The sequence below is a fragment of the Camarhynchus parvulus genome, chromosome Z (genome assembly GCF_901933205.1).
Source record: "Camarhynchus parvulus chromosome Z, STF_HiC, whole genome shotgun sequence".
Taxonomy (NCBI): Eukaryota; Metazoa; Chordata; class Aves; order Passeriformes; family Thraupidae; genus Camarhynchus; species Camarhynchus parvulus.
Genome location: NC_044601.1, coordinates 62,497,685 through 62,512,920, shown reverse-complemented (window position 1 = coordinate 62,512,920; position 15,236 = coordinate 62,497,685). Strand labels below are relative to the sequence as shown.

At 44.7% G+C, this 15,236-nt stretch overlaps 1 protein-coding gene across 1 annotated transcript in view; it reads left to right on the top strand.

Moving 5' to 3' along the window:
* The window catches only part of UBE2R2 (ubiquitin conjugating enzyme E2 R2), a 54,404-nt gene that overhangs the window by 34,122 nt on the left and 5,046 nt on the right, over positions 1-15,236 (top strand). The window contains exons 2-3 of the mRNA XM_030968439.1: positions 5,682-5,768; positions 9,068-9,165. Coding sequence (XP_030824299.1) covers positions 5,682-5,768; positions 9,068-9,165 — 185 coding nt within the window. The remainder of the gene's footprint in view (positions 1-5,681; positions 5,769-9,067; positions 9,166-15,236) is intronic.

Genomic DNA, 15,236 nt, shown 5'->3' with positions numbered 1-15,236 from the left:
GTCAAAATGGGCAAGTTATAGAATAAATACTTTGTTGTTTCAGGATGCCACAGTATCTTTTGCTAAATGCTGCATCTTCTTCAGTGGTTGAAATGATTGCATTTTCTGTAGCATCATGAAAAGTCAAACTGACAGTCAAAGCAGTGGAAGTTGACCTGGTAGTTGTTAGCTGAATGTATGTGGTGGTCATATAATCTGCCCCTTTACCTGCTTTGGTTTGGCTTGGATGACTTGCTAACAATGTCAGCTTTATGAACGTTGCAGATAATATATTGCAGATAAATATTTAATAACATCGTACTGTTAAAAGACATTCTGGTTAAAGGAAATCTAGTTTGTACCAGAGGAAGTCTTCCATTAAGAACAACAGATTTAGTAGTGCCCCAGATAACTAAATTAGGAAATGTGTACAAGATATGATTTAGTGTGAAATAAGAATGGGCTGGTACCTGTCAAACCAGTCTCTGACTGTGTAAGCTAGCCTTACTTCTTGACTCATCATTGCTCTGCTGAATTTTGGCTCTATCTTCTTTTTTGTTTAGATACTTCATGTCCTTCTCATGAGATCTAGTTAATTCTTCATGTTCAGATCTTTGTGATTTAAATTTCTTATGAAACAGTGCAGGTAATGTGGGATATAAGGGGTTTTCTGCTGTTACTGTTCATATGGCCACCATGGGATTTTTCAGGACTCACAAGACTTGAGTGGTCTGGTCACTCATCTTGGATGAGAGATGTGCTCCTCCTATTCTCTGAAGCACAACAGATGGCAATAAGCACTGATACAGTGTTGCTGGGAAATGAAGCAACACCGGGTTTAAAGCGCCAGGCTAGCACCCAGCTCTGCCACAAGAAATTGCTTAGGCCATAAGTCACAAATGGAGCTGAAAGAGCTGTGTTGGCCCTACCTCACCAAATAGCTGACAGTGCACTGGGGTGGCTATAATGCTGTTTTACATGTTGTGAGCTGGATGATACTTTACTGGAGGTGTTTTAAACCTCACTGCTGTGAGAAACTGGCTGCTGGTGCTGACTGCTGACCTCCACTGAACATGCTTTCCAGCACATAGTGTTTAATACTGCATGCACTAATCCAGGCCTAATGTGGAAGAGGAGATTCTGTAAAATGAATTGTATAAGGTGTGATGCACCAGCAGCAGGAAAGGGCATTTTGTGGGATTAGATACAACCACTTAACCTGGTGGTGGCCTGTAGTTCATGTTCAGTGTGTGGAGCAGTCAGCAGGAGCACAGTGGGGAGCCTGGTTGTGCCCCTTAAGAAGGAAAGTGAGGAGTCCTTGTGCTGTCCTTGTGCTGCAAGTCTGCCAGGACAGGTGGGGATCTGTAAGAGACCTTGGTAGTACCCGCACAGAGTCAGTAGGAGCTTATCTGTGGGCTGGCTGTAGTAGATAATTACAAATAACAGCAAAATAATTTCAAAACTCAAACCACTTCCTTTGTATCTAATCTTAAATACAATTTGCTAGAAGTCCTTGCCTTCACTAATGCAGAGTTTTAGAAGAACTGGCATTAAGCTTGCAATGTTTTGAAATAAAAGTAAGCTCTAAATGGCACTTCCAGGAACACCAAATAGCTGCAATTTTTGCTGGCCATTGTAAAAGCTGCTGGTGTTCCCCATTATCCTCTAATCGGATCAGTTGTGATCCTGGTGGCTTTCCAGGAAATGTGTGTGCTTCCCCCATGGCCTGTTTGCACTGGGTAGGTAGGATGGGTTCCACATTCCTTCCCTTTCTGCCTAAAAATCAGGGGTCTCAGTTTTGTCAGCTTGAAACGGCTGTAAAAAATCAGTGTCAGGCTCCTGAAGTGTCATTTACAGCTAGGCTGGAACAAGGACTGAGGCTGGGAGGGAGTCTTGCCTGTGTTAGTCCCTCTGGCCTCACTATTGCAGATCCAGACCAGGATGCTTGGCCACCTGGGCACACGCTGGCTCGTGTTCAGCCATTGTCAACCAGCTCCCCTAGGTCCTTTCCTGCCAGGCAGCTTTCCAGCCTCTCTGGCCCAAGCCTGGAGTGCTTGGAGTGGTTGTGACACAAGTGTAAGTGTTGAGTCAAGTATGTGGCAAGATCTCAAGAAACAAAGTTGCTGTAATAGTTATTCGTAGTGACTGAATCAGTGAATAATTTTCAGTCACAGAAGATCTAGTGAGACTGTGTATTTTTCTGGCATACGTAGCAGAACCTGTGCTTTTGTCTTATCCAACTTAAAGAAGATTAACAAACCTAAAGTGCAGTCTCTGTTGAAGATGCAGGGAAGCAGTAAAATAGGAAACAAAGTGACCATGCTGGTAGCAATATTCTTAAAATACGTGCTATGGTGTAATTTAGAAGTTGAAGTTTTTGTGGTAGCTGTAAATGTCTCTAAAGGGCTGTATCTTCTGTCAGGCTGGACTTTTTAGAAGAGTTTATTATTTTTCTACAGACTATAAGCATGACTAGTTGCAAACTGGGGAAGGGAGGATTGATTGTGACTGGTCTTCATGTTTCTGTCTATTGAGTATCTTCAGTGATGTCAAGGAGCCATGGCATGCAGCTGGCTAAAATCAGCACCAAAATAGGATTATTTCTGTTCTGTTTAAGCTCAGTTTGAGGAACTAGGCACGTGGTGAATGCAGTAACTGTTTGGAACTCGCAGGGAGAAACTGAGCTGCATATTTAGTCCTCCTAAATCAGTTTGTGTGGCTGTAACTGAGCTAACAACAAGCTCCCTGAAGACTCTGCCACTCTCTAGTACCTAGCAGCCTGGCTGAGTTTAACAGATTTTTTTGCCTTATATCAGTGAAATTGTAGGGAAAAACTATTCTGTGAGCTTGACTTAAAATTAGGTTTATTGCTTAATTTGGTCTTTTTTTTTTTTTTAAACATGTTTAGAATCAGGCTTTCAGTGGGGAAAAAATGACCTCTAATTGTGGCTGTTGCTGCATTTTGCAAGCAGTCTTGCAGCTTGTCTTGGAAATTCTTGGCTTGCTTAACCCACACAGAAACTCAAATAGCATTCAGTGAGAGCAGAGTAGGCTTACGTAACTTTCCATGGTTTCCCTTGCAGAAGAGATGAGGTAATTCTCTCAGACCTGTTTGTAATGGCCTGGAAACGTGTTTGGTTTCACTTTCAAATTCTGGATGATCTCACCACGGGGACTTGACAGTGGTGCTCTTTTTGTTTGGGAAAAATCCCTGCCTGTAATTCAAGGTTTTCTGTTTTAGGGGCTTTTGACTCTGAAATCAGGTTTGTAGAGAAGCCTTACTTGCTTTATATTCCAGTACAGAACCTCAGTGTGCTAAAGAGCTACAGACTAGTTAGAAATAGCTGATCACTATGTAATGTGACTGCTTTCTCTAAATATGTGATATATTACAGGGAAGCTAGGTTCTTGGCTGCCTGCACGTGGAAGGAAACATTTCTCCAGTTGCGTTTTCTGTTCCCAGAGCTCAAGATAATCCTTCATGTGATACAGCACTGCATTCCATAGTGATAGTTATTGTAGGCAGGTAGTCCTTCTCTAATAAAGAACTGTGTTTGTCAAAGAGGATTTAGGAATTTGGAACAGTTTTCCAGGATCTACAGCATCTGCGTGAGTCTGCATCACGTACAGGGACATACCGTTGTCTCAGGCTCAGCTTCTGAGAGTGGTCTTGCTGAGACAAACCCCTCGGGGTTAGACAGTTTGAAAGCAGAGGGGGTTTACTGGGAGGAATGAGACCTGCACTCATTGAGCATCTATATGGGCTGTAAGCATAGCAGTGCTGGTAATCTGCTGGCACAATGCTTTTTGTTTTGGTCACCTGGAAGCTGTGGCTGTGTAGAAGATGTGTAGATGTCTTTTGCTAAGACATCTTGTAGGTAGCTCAACCCTGAGTTTTGTTGTCTCTTACATTTTTAGTCTCAGTCCTTTTGCTGGTTTAGATCTCACAAAACTGAGTGTAAACACAGCAATGGGCTTTCTTGGGAAAACCCCAGTGTCTGGAGGAGTCTGCAGCTACATGATGCCAGCACTTGAGTTGGAGTGAGCATGCCCTGCCTGGGTAGATCTCTGCTCTGCTCACAGTGCAGCATGTTCTGGACCCAAGCATGTCCTTGCTGCAGCAATGTGTGGTGGACAAGAGCCATTCACTCACTGCTCTTGGAGCAATGGCATTTGTGCAACTGGCCTTAAATTTTGGGATTGTTTATTGGATCATAAATCTCTTAGCTGTGCGTGTGCTGTGACAAATGACTGCGGGGTGAGGACTCAGTGCTTCTGTAACATGCCCACACACAGTCATGAGTAGGCAGCTACAGACCATAAGGCCATGTGAACTGGTGAATTTCTTTCATAAAGGTGAATAGAAAACCTTCTTTTCTTGACTATCTGACACTCTGACCCCATAAAGTTTGGGTTGTAGGGCAAAGGTGTGTGCTGGTAAGTAAAACTGTAGCCAGGTACTTAACAGTATGGTTCTGTAAATGGTTCTGTAATCCATTTGTTTTGGTTGTCTACTTTGGTGTACTATGGAATAAAACTTTCCAAAGTTTTATTTGGAAAGTTTTTTTTTAATTTATTTATATAATTTTTTTTTATTTATTTATATGCAGCACTTTCCAACTTTCCAAACTTTCTCTTGTTGAGCAAAGGGCATGGCTAGGTACTTAAGTGGAGGAGAGTGACCTGGAATTCTGCTCTTACCGTGTTGTTATAGGGTGACTAGGTTTCCTCCTAAATTTATCTCAAACCCGGCTAAATATGAATCTTGCTTTTGGGATCCCTTCTTGCATTCTCTGTTGCAAACAAAACTGGCTGTGTTTGAAGGACCAGAAGATGCTTCTCTGGAGATCCCTTGCTGGACTGGCAGTAGGACTTTTTGGTGGCTTGAGCAGCTCCAAGGAAAGGGTTTGTGCTCCACAGCGCAGCAAGCAGTGTGTAAGCCCACCTTCCAGAGAGAAGTATTTTGAACACTTGATCAGTCCATATTCAGACTGCTGTGAATGGCAGGACAGCACAGAGAAGTTAATTTCCAGTGCTAGGTTCTCTGCAACCTTCCCATAAGTGACTTGACTCAGAGCTGTGCCCCACAGATGGTTGTTGACCACTGCAAGATGTGAGTCATTGACCATCAATATTCCTTAAAGTGCACTGATTTATTAAACAGACACTGATGATGTTGAGACTTCAAAAATGCCTGTGGTGGCAAAACATGTAGTATTAGAAATACAGGTGGATGGACCAGCTTAACTTTCAAAGAAAGACAAAATAAATAGAGCAAATTATGTAACAATTTTTTTTCATCATGGGAAGAGTAATTTTAAATATTCGTACAGGCAAATGTAAAACTGCTTTTGAACTCGGAAAGAGAGCAGTGGTCTCTCGAGTTAAAACTTTTCCAGTGTATTTTACCCTGTTTAACAACAGCTGTGGAATACTGCTTCTTGAGTTAGGACATGGTAAATGCATTTTGTCTTGTCTTCTGAGCATTACTAGCCCAGATGTTTTGATTTTTGTCGTTCAGTTAGTTTTGTTCATAAGGAATCACATAAAGTTACACTGTGGGGCCACTTGGGCACTGGTTTATTAAATGAGCAATTTAGTAGCCTTAATGAATTTTTCCCCCCAATCTTTTCACTGTAGTTATTGGTTGTTGGTCTTTTTTGTTCTGTTTCATAGCTTAAAAATTCTGCTTTTTTTTTCAGGCTCACATTAAATTTCCTATTGACTATCCATATTCACCACCTACCTTCAGATTCCTGACCAAAATGTGGCACCCCAACATTTATGAGGTAAGGTGTTTTTAAAAAAATTGTTTTCTGGGGTGTGTGAGAGAGCTTTGTGCTTCCTTAAACTCAGTATGTGTGTGGGTTACTTTCAGAGGGTAGCCAAGGCTGTGGACCGTCAGCAGTTGGATCACAACAGAGCTACACAGCAGGTCCAGGAGAGGAATGATTCTATATAGAGGCAATTGGTTCAATATCACCCACTTCCATAGAGCTGTATTTGAAGGCTGAAGGCCTGTTTTGGTTCAAAACTTGACTTTTAGTGGAGGTCAGCCAAATCCTAGCTGGAGAATTTTGGGTATCCTAGACGCATGCCGGCCTGCTAAGAAGCACTGCCTCTATAGTTTTGGGAGCTAAAGGATTTCAAAATGTTCCTTTTGCTGCAGGTCTCTCACTTTATCACAGGTTTTCTTATGAGAGGTTTTGCAGACTTCCTTTGAACCCACCTGAAAACTGGAATGTCATTCTCTTCCATCCCATGAACAAATAAAGCCCTCCTTGGGTTTGGGAAGTCCTTTCTGATAAGTTCTTGCTGCCAAATGCCCAGCTTGGAATGGGTGTGCTTCAAATGGTGAGAAGTGCAGTGATGGCTTACTAATAAATGTCTAGAAACCTTGCCAAACTTCAGTGCAGCACAGAATACTAACCCACTTTAATTATTAACTGATCCAGAGAATTGCCCAAGTCCAGGGACATCCTCACATCAGTTATGTGACAGTTTTCTGATGTGGGTTTTGTACTTGGCACAGGATCTTTCCTGTAGCCAAGGATGATGTTTTTCTTTAAGGCTCTATTTCAGTTACAGGGAATTTTGTTCTATAAATAAAGACAACTTTGATATCATCAGATAATTGCAGACACATACTGTGGGTATTGATTCTGAATCTGGAAATCCTCATGCAGGAAGTGAGTGGCAAATGGCTACCAAAATTAAATGTACAAAAACAAGCTTTGGAAAGGACCTCTCCCAGTCCTGGTGAGAAAGATGAAAAATTGACTAGAAACAACTGAAGGCAGCAGGAGGAACTTACCCAAAACTTTATGTGTGTATTTTGGGTTTGCTCTTCAAATACACAAGCTCTCAGCTTTGTGTTTATAGGAGTATTTCTTGTAGCTGAGGGAATCTGAAGCAGCTTGCAGACTGTTTTGGAAACATTTAAGCAATGAAGATGAGGCACTGGGGTAACTTCAGATGAAACTGAGACTATCTCAGCAAAGTGTTTGATGTTTGAGGGTTGTCAGGAGGAGGGGGACAAAAAACCCCTCTTAGCGCACAGAAGATGAAAGAAAGTAGCAGTTTACAGAATCTGCTGGTAGGACCAGATGGAGAGGCTGGGGCTGACATTCCAGTTCTGAGCAATGAGACTTGAGCAATATGTGGTTTTTTCATCTCTGGTTTACTTGGGTCATCTAATTGAACTTTGCTAAAATTGCATTCACTTGCTCTTTATTTTTATGACATAACGGTTCTCAGTCCTGATAGAAATGGAGGCTATACCTCAATGGCAGATAAATACCCCATTCTCCTTGTTTATGTCTTTCAAAAATGCATGTAGGGAAAGGCTGGGCCCCTGACTGTCCTCATCTCTAGAACTTTGTGCTGACCTCATCAGGCCCCATTAAACCTTTACCTGTCCAGATTCTTAATGATAGTGCAGTTCTCAAACATGTAATGCTGATTGTGGCAAGACAAAAACTTCTCACATCGTTGCTTCCCTCTATCTTCATTTTGCCGAATATCTGCTTGTCCCCATGCTGCTGATCTGATTGCTTCAGGAACTTTTCCCAATTGCTGAGATACTTCCTCTGGCCACTAGCATTGCATTCTTCCAGGAAAAGGTTAAAGGAAAAACTAATGGAAATTATTAGTGATAGCAGAGTAGACTGAGCATAATCTAATATTAATAAAGTTAACTTCAGCTTGGAGTGATACTAAAAAAAGTTCAAGATTTCACAAGCCCATTGGGGTTCTAAAAGGGAAACTGCCTTCTTAAAGTCAACTGTTCCAGCAATGTAAGTATGTGCTTTGGAATTCAGCAGCTCCAGGTGCTGCCTTGCTGTGTTCTTGACTAAAACCTGCTTCAAAGTGACAAGGGCCTGCTAGGTTAGCATACCTGGCATGAATAGTGCACCACTGAAATCTGGATGCAGACCACAACCCCCCAGGTGAGCTGCTGCTATCTGTAGCTGTGATCACTGGCCTGGGCTCAAAGGCACAGATGCTGTTGCTGTGAGCAGCCCTGCTCTGTGCTCTGAGCAGTGTTAGAAGAATGTGAGACCAGGTGCGTGGGCAGCTTCCAGCCTGGAGTCCTGAACAGAGCCGATCCTGTCATCAGTCTGTGCCCTGGACTAGGGTGACACGGGACAGCATGAGTGCTGCCCCACAGCTGGCTGCAAAGCCCATGGGGCCTGGAGAGGCCAATATCTGCTGGCCAGCCTCAGACCTCATCTGCACCTTCACCCCATCCTGCAGTAAGGTACTGGTGAGTCCCTGGAGTCTGCCTCAGTGGAGGGTATCAGCTGGGGTGGATACTGCTCCAGCCCTCCTACAAAGCAGTTGTGTCAGAGTGCTGTTGCTGATGGAGAATTGGGTTGACAGCTTTCCTAAATAGGCATTATAGAGCTTTAAATCTATATTCAGGCCATAAGACTGGTGAGTAGAACATATTGAGGATTATGTGGCTGTATGGCTTCCATATGCTGCCAGAATATTCTTCCTTTTGCATGCTGAAAGGGATTTTCAGTGAAACCTTCAGTAAGCATCTCCTGCTTTTTCATCTGGTATTTTGAACAGCTGTGTCCTAGGGGAGTTGTGTAAGCCTGCCCCACACCATCTGTTCAAGGTCCTTGTGTCCTGGGAGACATAATGTTTTCATACCTGAGCTAGTAGATGGTGATTAAACTCTTCAATTCAAAAATTTTCTGTAGCTAGCTCAAGCTACCAGTGGGAACACAAATTTTCTTTAACCCTACTTGGGGTCTCCTGTGATTAAACCTTATGTCACTGTGACAGTAGTACCTGCTACCTGGAGACCAATCTAGTTTTATGTTACATTATTACTATTTTTGCTTACTTCAGTACATTCTTTAAACCTCTTGATTTTATATTGGGTTTTTTTGCCAGTTTGCAGGCTAGCCCTTGGAAGAATTCAGAACCATTTCCAGCCCTTGTTGGTTTTTGCTGGCACTTGGATGTTCATATCAACAAGGTTAAACTGATCAGAAGACAGTCTGAGTGGTGGATTTGAGTCATCAGGCCTCAGCCTCCAGCCAAGCTATTCTCAGTGCTTTTTTCTGTCTTGCAGAATGGAGATGTATGTATTTCAATTCTTCACCCACCTGTAGATGACCCACAAAGTGGAGAGCTACCATCAGAGAGGTGGAACCCTACCCAAAATGTCAGGTAACTGTGAATATGTTGTGCAGTGGTGACCTCAAAGACCTGCCATCTCTACAAGACCTAAGGGCTATGGTGGGAGAGGTTTGGGAGGGAATTTAAGGTTTTGTGGGGCTTTGGGCTTGAATCAAGTGGGAACCAGACATACCAGTCTGTCTGAACATACTGGGCTGACAGTGCAGAGCCTTCTGTCCTATTCAAAGGGTTTCATACTCTGAAGGCAAATTATCTCAAATGTTGAAGCCTATCTCAGTCACTGTTATCTTCTTCGAAGTACCACTAGTGGAAAAGTGTGTGTAATGGGTTCCAGGTGCATGCCAAACTGCTCTATTACTCCCCTTCCCCGTGGGACAGGGGAGAGAAAAACAACACAGAAAACAACTTCCATCTTTGAGATAAGGCAGTTGACTAAAGCAATAGCAAAATCTTGTGCACATCCGCAAAAGGGAAGAAAAATTAATCTCTCCTTACCATTGGTGAGCAACATTCAGCCACTTCCTGGGAAGCAGGGCTTCAGTGCATGTAGCAGTTGCTCCAGAAGGCAAACACTGTTATAACAAATGTCCTCCATTCCTCCTCTCTCACTTAGCTTTCGTGTCTGAGCTGATGTTATATGGTATGGAATATCCCTTTGGTTAAGTTGGACCAGCTGGCCTGGTTGTGTCCCATCTTAGGATCTTGCCACCTCTCAGCCCCTTGATGGGGGAGTGGGGAATGTTGGAGACAGATGATGCTGTGCCAGCACAGCTCAGCAGTAGCCAAAACAATTGTGTGTTATCATACCTGTCTAACTATGGATAGAAAGCACTGGGGGCTGCTAAGGGAAAATGAGCTACAGCTCAGCAAACTCAACACAGTCTCCACTTTTAATTCCATACCATTTGTTTAGATCCTACATAACATATTTATCTTCCAACTGTTCCCCTCTATTTCTTTATCATTACTGGAATCCCTTCTAACCCACACATGCACCCCAAACTACATCCTTGAACCATCTCTGTACCAAACATACATTTTCATTAACCTGCCCTTTCACAGATGGATATTATTCTCCTGTTTCATGGCTTCCTCCACCCCTCCAGATCCATGACTTGTGCTCTACCCCATCCGGGTGGGTGGTCAGGACAGAAGCAGCACACTTGATCATTGGTCACCAGCCTGGCTCACATCATCATCACATTCTCCTTGCTCCTCACAAAATTCATTCTTTGTCAGGTCATGTTGTTCCTGTTCCTTTACTTCTTGTGACATAAAACTCACACAGTTTGTTTTTCCCCCAGGGTTAAATCCCCTTGAGGTACACACTGGGTCTCCCCATCCTTCCACATTACCTGCCAAGTACACCCAGGTCCTTGGGTAAAGACAAACCCACCAATGTGTTTGCCTTTTCCCATGGGAGAAGAATCCATTCTGATTTCCCCGGCACTTTCCTGTGTGTAGTGCAGGGACCTTATCTCCTCCCACAGTGTCTGTGGGCTCAGTTTGGGCAGGATCAGTGCAGTTAGCAGATACCCTAGCATTGACCAGCCAAGTGGCTTCTTTTGCATCCCAGTGCTTCCATGTCCCATTACCTAAAATTCTTAACAGTCTTCAGCATTTCTGAGTCTTTCCAGAGGCTTGTGGGTGGTAAGGGATGTGATATATTCTCTCAGTGTTTCTTTGCTTTCAAGTTTATAAGATTATTTTGAAAATTAGTCCCATTGCCTGATTCAGTTCTCTCTGGGGTACCATGTCACCACAGAATCTCTCAAGACCTGAGATTGTGTTCCAAACAGCGGCATGGTTTACTGGGTACATTTCCAGCTAGTTGTTGCCTCTGACACAGTGAGTGTGTAACTCTTGCCTTGGCATGTGTGTGGCCCAGTGTAATCTATTTGCCAGATATGACAACCACACTGGAAACCCAGCCACTGCCCTCTATTCCAGGGATATTTCACTCGTGTGACTCCCTTGATGGCTGCACATCTTTCACATTTGTGGATAACCTGTGTGATGGCCTCTGTGGCCAGGTCCACCCCTCAATCATGAGCCCATCTGTGTATTGCACCCCTTCCTAGATATCCTGAAGTGGCTAGGGCTAGAAATAGCTCACCCTTTTGCTCCCAGCCTTAGTCTCCCTGAGCTATTCCAATCTTCACAGCCTTACCTACCTGTTTGTTGTTCTGATGTTCTTCTGCAGCAGGTAAGTACCAGGAGGCGTCACTCACCAAACACCATCATGGACAAAACAGGCTAGAATTAGAGATGGGGTCCCTCCCATAGCATGCCAGTTCTGCATTAACTCTGCCAGCATGAGTCCACCCCATGGGCAGTAGTTTTCCCCAGACTGCTGCGGCATGGGTCACACTTCCACTGGATGCAGTCCTTTAAGGACAAGCTGCTCCAGTGAGAGCTACTCTCTCCATGGGTCTCCCAGAGGATCACAGCCTCCTCTCAGGCATCCCCCTGCTCCAGCCTGGGCTCCCCAGAGGCTGCAGGTGGATCTCTGCCCCCCAGTGCCCTCCCTGGGCTGCAGGGGCACAGCTGCCTCACCATTGTCTTGACCACAGGCTGCAGGGGAATCTCTGCTCCAATACCTAGAGTAGCTCCTGCCCCTCCTGCGCTGCCCTGGCTGTCTGCAGGGTTGTTCCTCTTATGTGTTCTCACTCCATTCTTCTCTGGACACAAAACTTTTTTCTTATTAAATATGTCATCACAGAGACGTTACCACTCTTTCCAGTTGGCCCAGCCTTGACCAGTGAAGCATCAGTCCTTGGAGCTGCCAGGCTCTCACAGACATAGGGGAAGTTTCTGTCAGCTTCTCACGGAAGCCACCCTTGTAGCACCTTGACTACCAAAACTTGGCCCTGCACACCCAATACAGGATGTTTTTGAGTATTCTGACCAGTAGAATCAACTTTGCAGAGTTCTGCCTGTGGTTTGCTTTCCATTGTTTGTCTCCTGTCCTCCTGAGTGCTGTTGGGAGCAGCTGATGGTTTTCTTCCTGACAAAAATACAAAGGATCACTAAGTACCAGAGACATTAAAGGCCTAACCTGTCCATGCTTTTGAAACAGCAGCTGAATTTCATTCTCATTACAAGACAGTGTCAAATAAAGAATCAACTGGGTGACAAGCCTTAACTCAAGGTTAGGAAACAGCTTTGGGCATTAATTACATAAATCACACATGCATTTTGGGTATTTAATTATATTCAACCCTAGAGACTGACACGGAACTTATCATATTGCTTGTTCTCTAATTTCTGCTGTCCCTCACCACAGTTGCAGTTTTTGGCACTAATGCTCTTGAATCATCTTGGGCTTAAGGGTGACAGGTCAAAACATTCCTCAGCAAATGAAAATAAAGCTGGTCCTTCACTTCTAGCCTGCTACCACCATCACCAGCTGGGCAGAGTGCCAGCAGAAGCGCATCCTGCTGGGGTCCCATCTGGCTTGGGAAAGCTCCACAGTGTCAGCCAGGAGGCAGAGGGGCCGAAGATGTGGGAGGGAGCTGCTCTTCTGCTGCTGAATTCTGTAAATCCTGCCAAGTGTCGACTATTTCCCCACAGATGAGCAGGGTTGAAGAGTCTGAAGGGGAAAATTCATTCTTCAACTGTGAGAGTTCACATGTGCTTCTGAGGGTGTCAAGCAGGCTCATTTATTTTTTTAAGCACAATCAGTATGGACTTTCCCATCACTGGGAGCTAGGTGATGCAGGCATAAGTAAACACAGCAAAACCCAGCAAGATGTGAAGGAATGCAGCTCTGATCTGTTAGGCAGAGAATACTGCTTCCTGTGTCCCATGGAGCTGAGTGAGTGGTAGAAGGCCAGGGGTTGAGGCTCTCTGATCATTTTAATTGTCCTTCTCCACATCTCCCCTGCCTCCCCTGCCCCTGACCTGCACAGGCCAGGACTCTGCACAGTATTCAAGGTACTGGCACACCTGTATCTCCTGCAGGCTGGTGAAGTACTGTCTGCCTATTGCTTTGTTTCTTGAGGATTCCCGTTTGTCTTGGCTTTTTTTTGCTGCCTGAGATCTGGGCAGATTCCACAAACAGCTTGATCCAGTAACATGACTGTCAGTGCAGCCTAGGCTAAAACTTTTGACTTTATACCAGAAGGCAAAAAGGCACTTGGACCAATCTATACCTACCTCTTGAGGTGGCTCTGAGAGGCTACAATGTGGATAGCAGCTGGAATTCTTAAAAAAATTCCTTTTTCAACAGGGAATGTAATAGGATGTGCTGGTTGGGACCACCAGCCAATCTACATCATGTCTCTTTGGGAAGAAATTGATCTTTGCGTGAGCCTTCTTATGTTGATACAGGAGCAAAAACAAGAACAGGTCTGTTTCCTTGAGCCTCTGCTGGCTGCTCTCCATGCTACAGCAGCCTTGTCTGAGGGGAGACAGATCCCTGACAATATCCCAGAGACTCAGCCCATACCCAGCCCATGCAGTTTGCATCTGCTGCTGAGGTTTTCAGTCCCACATGGCTGAACTTTTTACTGGTATTAGTCCTGTCAGATCCCCCATGCTGGGATGCCTTTCTGTTACTGTACCTTCTTCAAGGCAAGCAGGTTGAATTGGAGGACACTGTCCAGTTCTTAAAGATATTAGCAGTGATGGAGCTGATCTGATGTGCTGGATGGGAGGGAAGAACTCAGAGAGCTTCACTTCTAATACAGTATTCTTGGTGTATTTAAGTACCTTAGCAGTAACTTTGCTGTCTGGACACAACACTGAAAATTGGCTTTTCCTCACTGTTGATGGAAGTGTGGTAGAGCAGATGGTAAATCCAGATATTAATTCCTGTCCTTGGCCTTCCCTAGACTTTGTTTGCTCTGCAGAAAGCTGCTGTGTGATGCTGGAGCTGACATGCTGGCCTTTTTGCAGAGAATCAAAGGCTCTTAAATGAATTCTTGAGATGAAGTAGAAAATGATCTCTTATGCCCATCATTCCAATCCAATGAGACAGTTTCTTCCAGAGCTGCTGTTCTCTTTTCGTACAAAATTATATAATTTAGAAAATGAATTGTATAAAACTCTCTTGATAGCTGTGCTGAACAGTCTGTTCAGATACAAGTGTTTATTTTCAAAACCTTTCAACGTACTCAGTATCCAAATGACCAAGCATTTCCTGGAATTGTACCCAGATATATGATCTGGTAGATGTGCTCTGAACATGCCCCTGTATCAGTGCAAACACGACTGCAGCTCCCAGTCCCCTTTAATCAAGGTCTGCAAAGTGGCTGTTGGGTAATGCTGTGTTTCAAGAGCTATTCCCTGTCCCTTGTTTGTCCCTTCCACTTGAAAGGGAAGCTGTTGCTGGCAGGACCGCTGGGATGGGTAATGCTGTCATGGTGGCTGGATATGGGTGTTTGTGCTGGTTGAGGCACAGTGTGAGCAGCAAAGGCTGCAACTCTCAAGTGCAGGGTTCTAGGAAATGCAGGAGAAAGCTCTGGAAAAGAGGATGATGTTTGCAGCTGGTAAATGCCAGCAGAGCAGGGCCCCTGGCTGGAAATCCCAGAGGACTGTCTGCCCGCCTGCCTGCCAGGGGTTACATGACTGGCTCATGTTGGCTCTGCTGAATACCAGCAGCTGAATCCCACTGGGCTCTGGCACCTTGCCTGGGCATGGAAAAACATCCACACTGTCCTCTCCTTGCTGTGCTTGAGAGCTGCTGCTGCAGCCTGAGTGGGGCACGACCTGGGGAGAGGGAGAGTCCTGCCTCAGCCTCCCAGCCACCTGGCAGGGCAGGGGAGAAGTAGGGCAGCCTTTTCTGCTGGCCTTGGGTCATAGCAGCCCTTCTCCTTGCGCAGGGCAGGCAAACAGCCTGACCTGGCTTCCTGCTGGAGGCTGCAAGCCACCAGGAACAGCTCACAGAGCAGATTTCCAGCCCCACCCCATCTGTGGATAAGTGCAGACAAGCTGAATTCTGGTCTGATTGTAGCTTTCTGTGCTGCCCTGTCCCAAGCACAGACACAATGGTCTGTAGCCAGATGAGGTTTGTGTTGTATCACCTTCCCTACAACAATGTCCAGGGCCTGAGGTTCATGAATACCTGTTCTCACTTAAAAACACTCCTGTGATTAAAC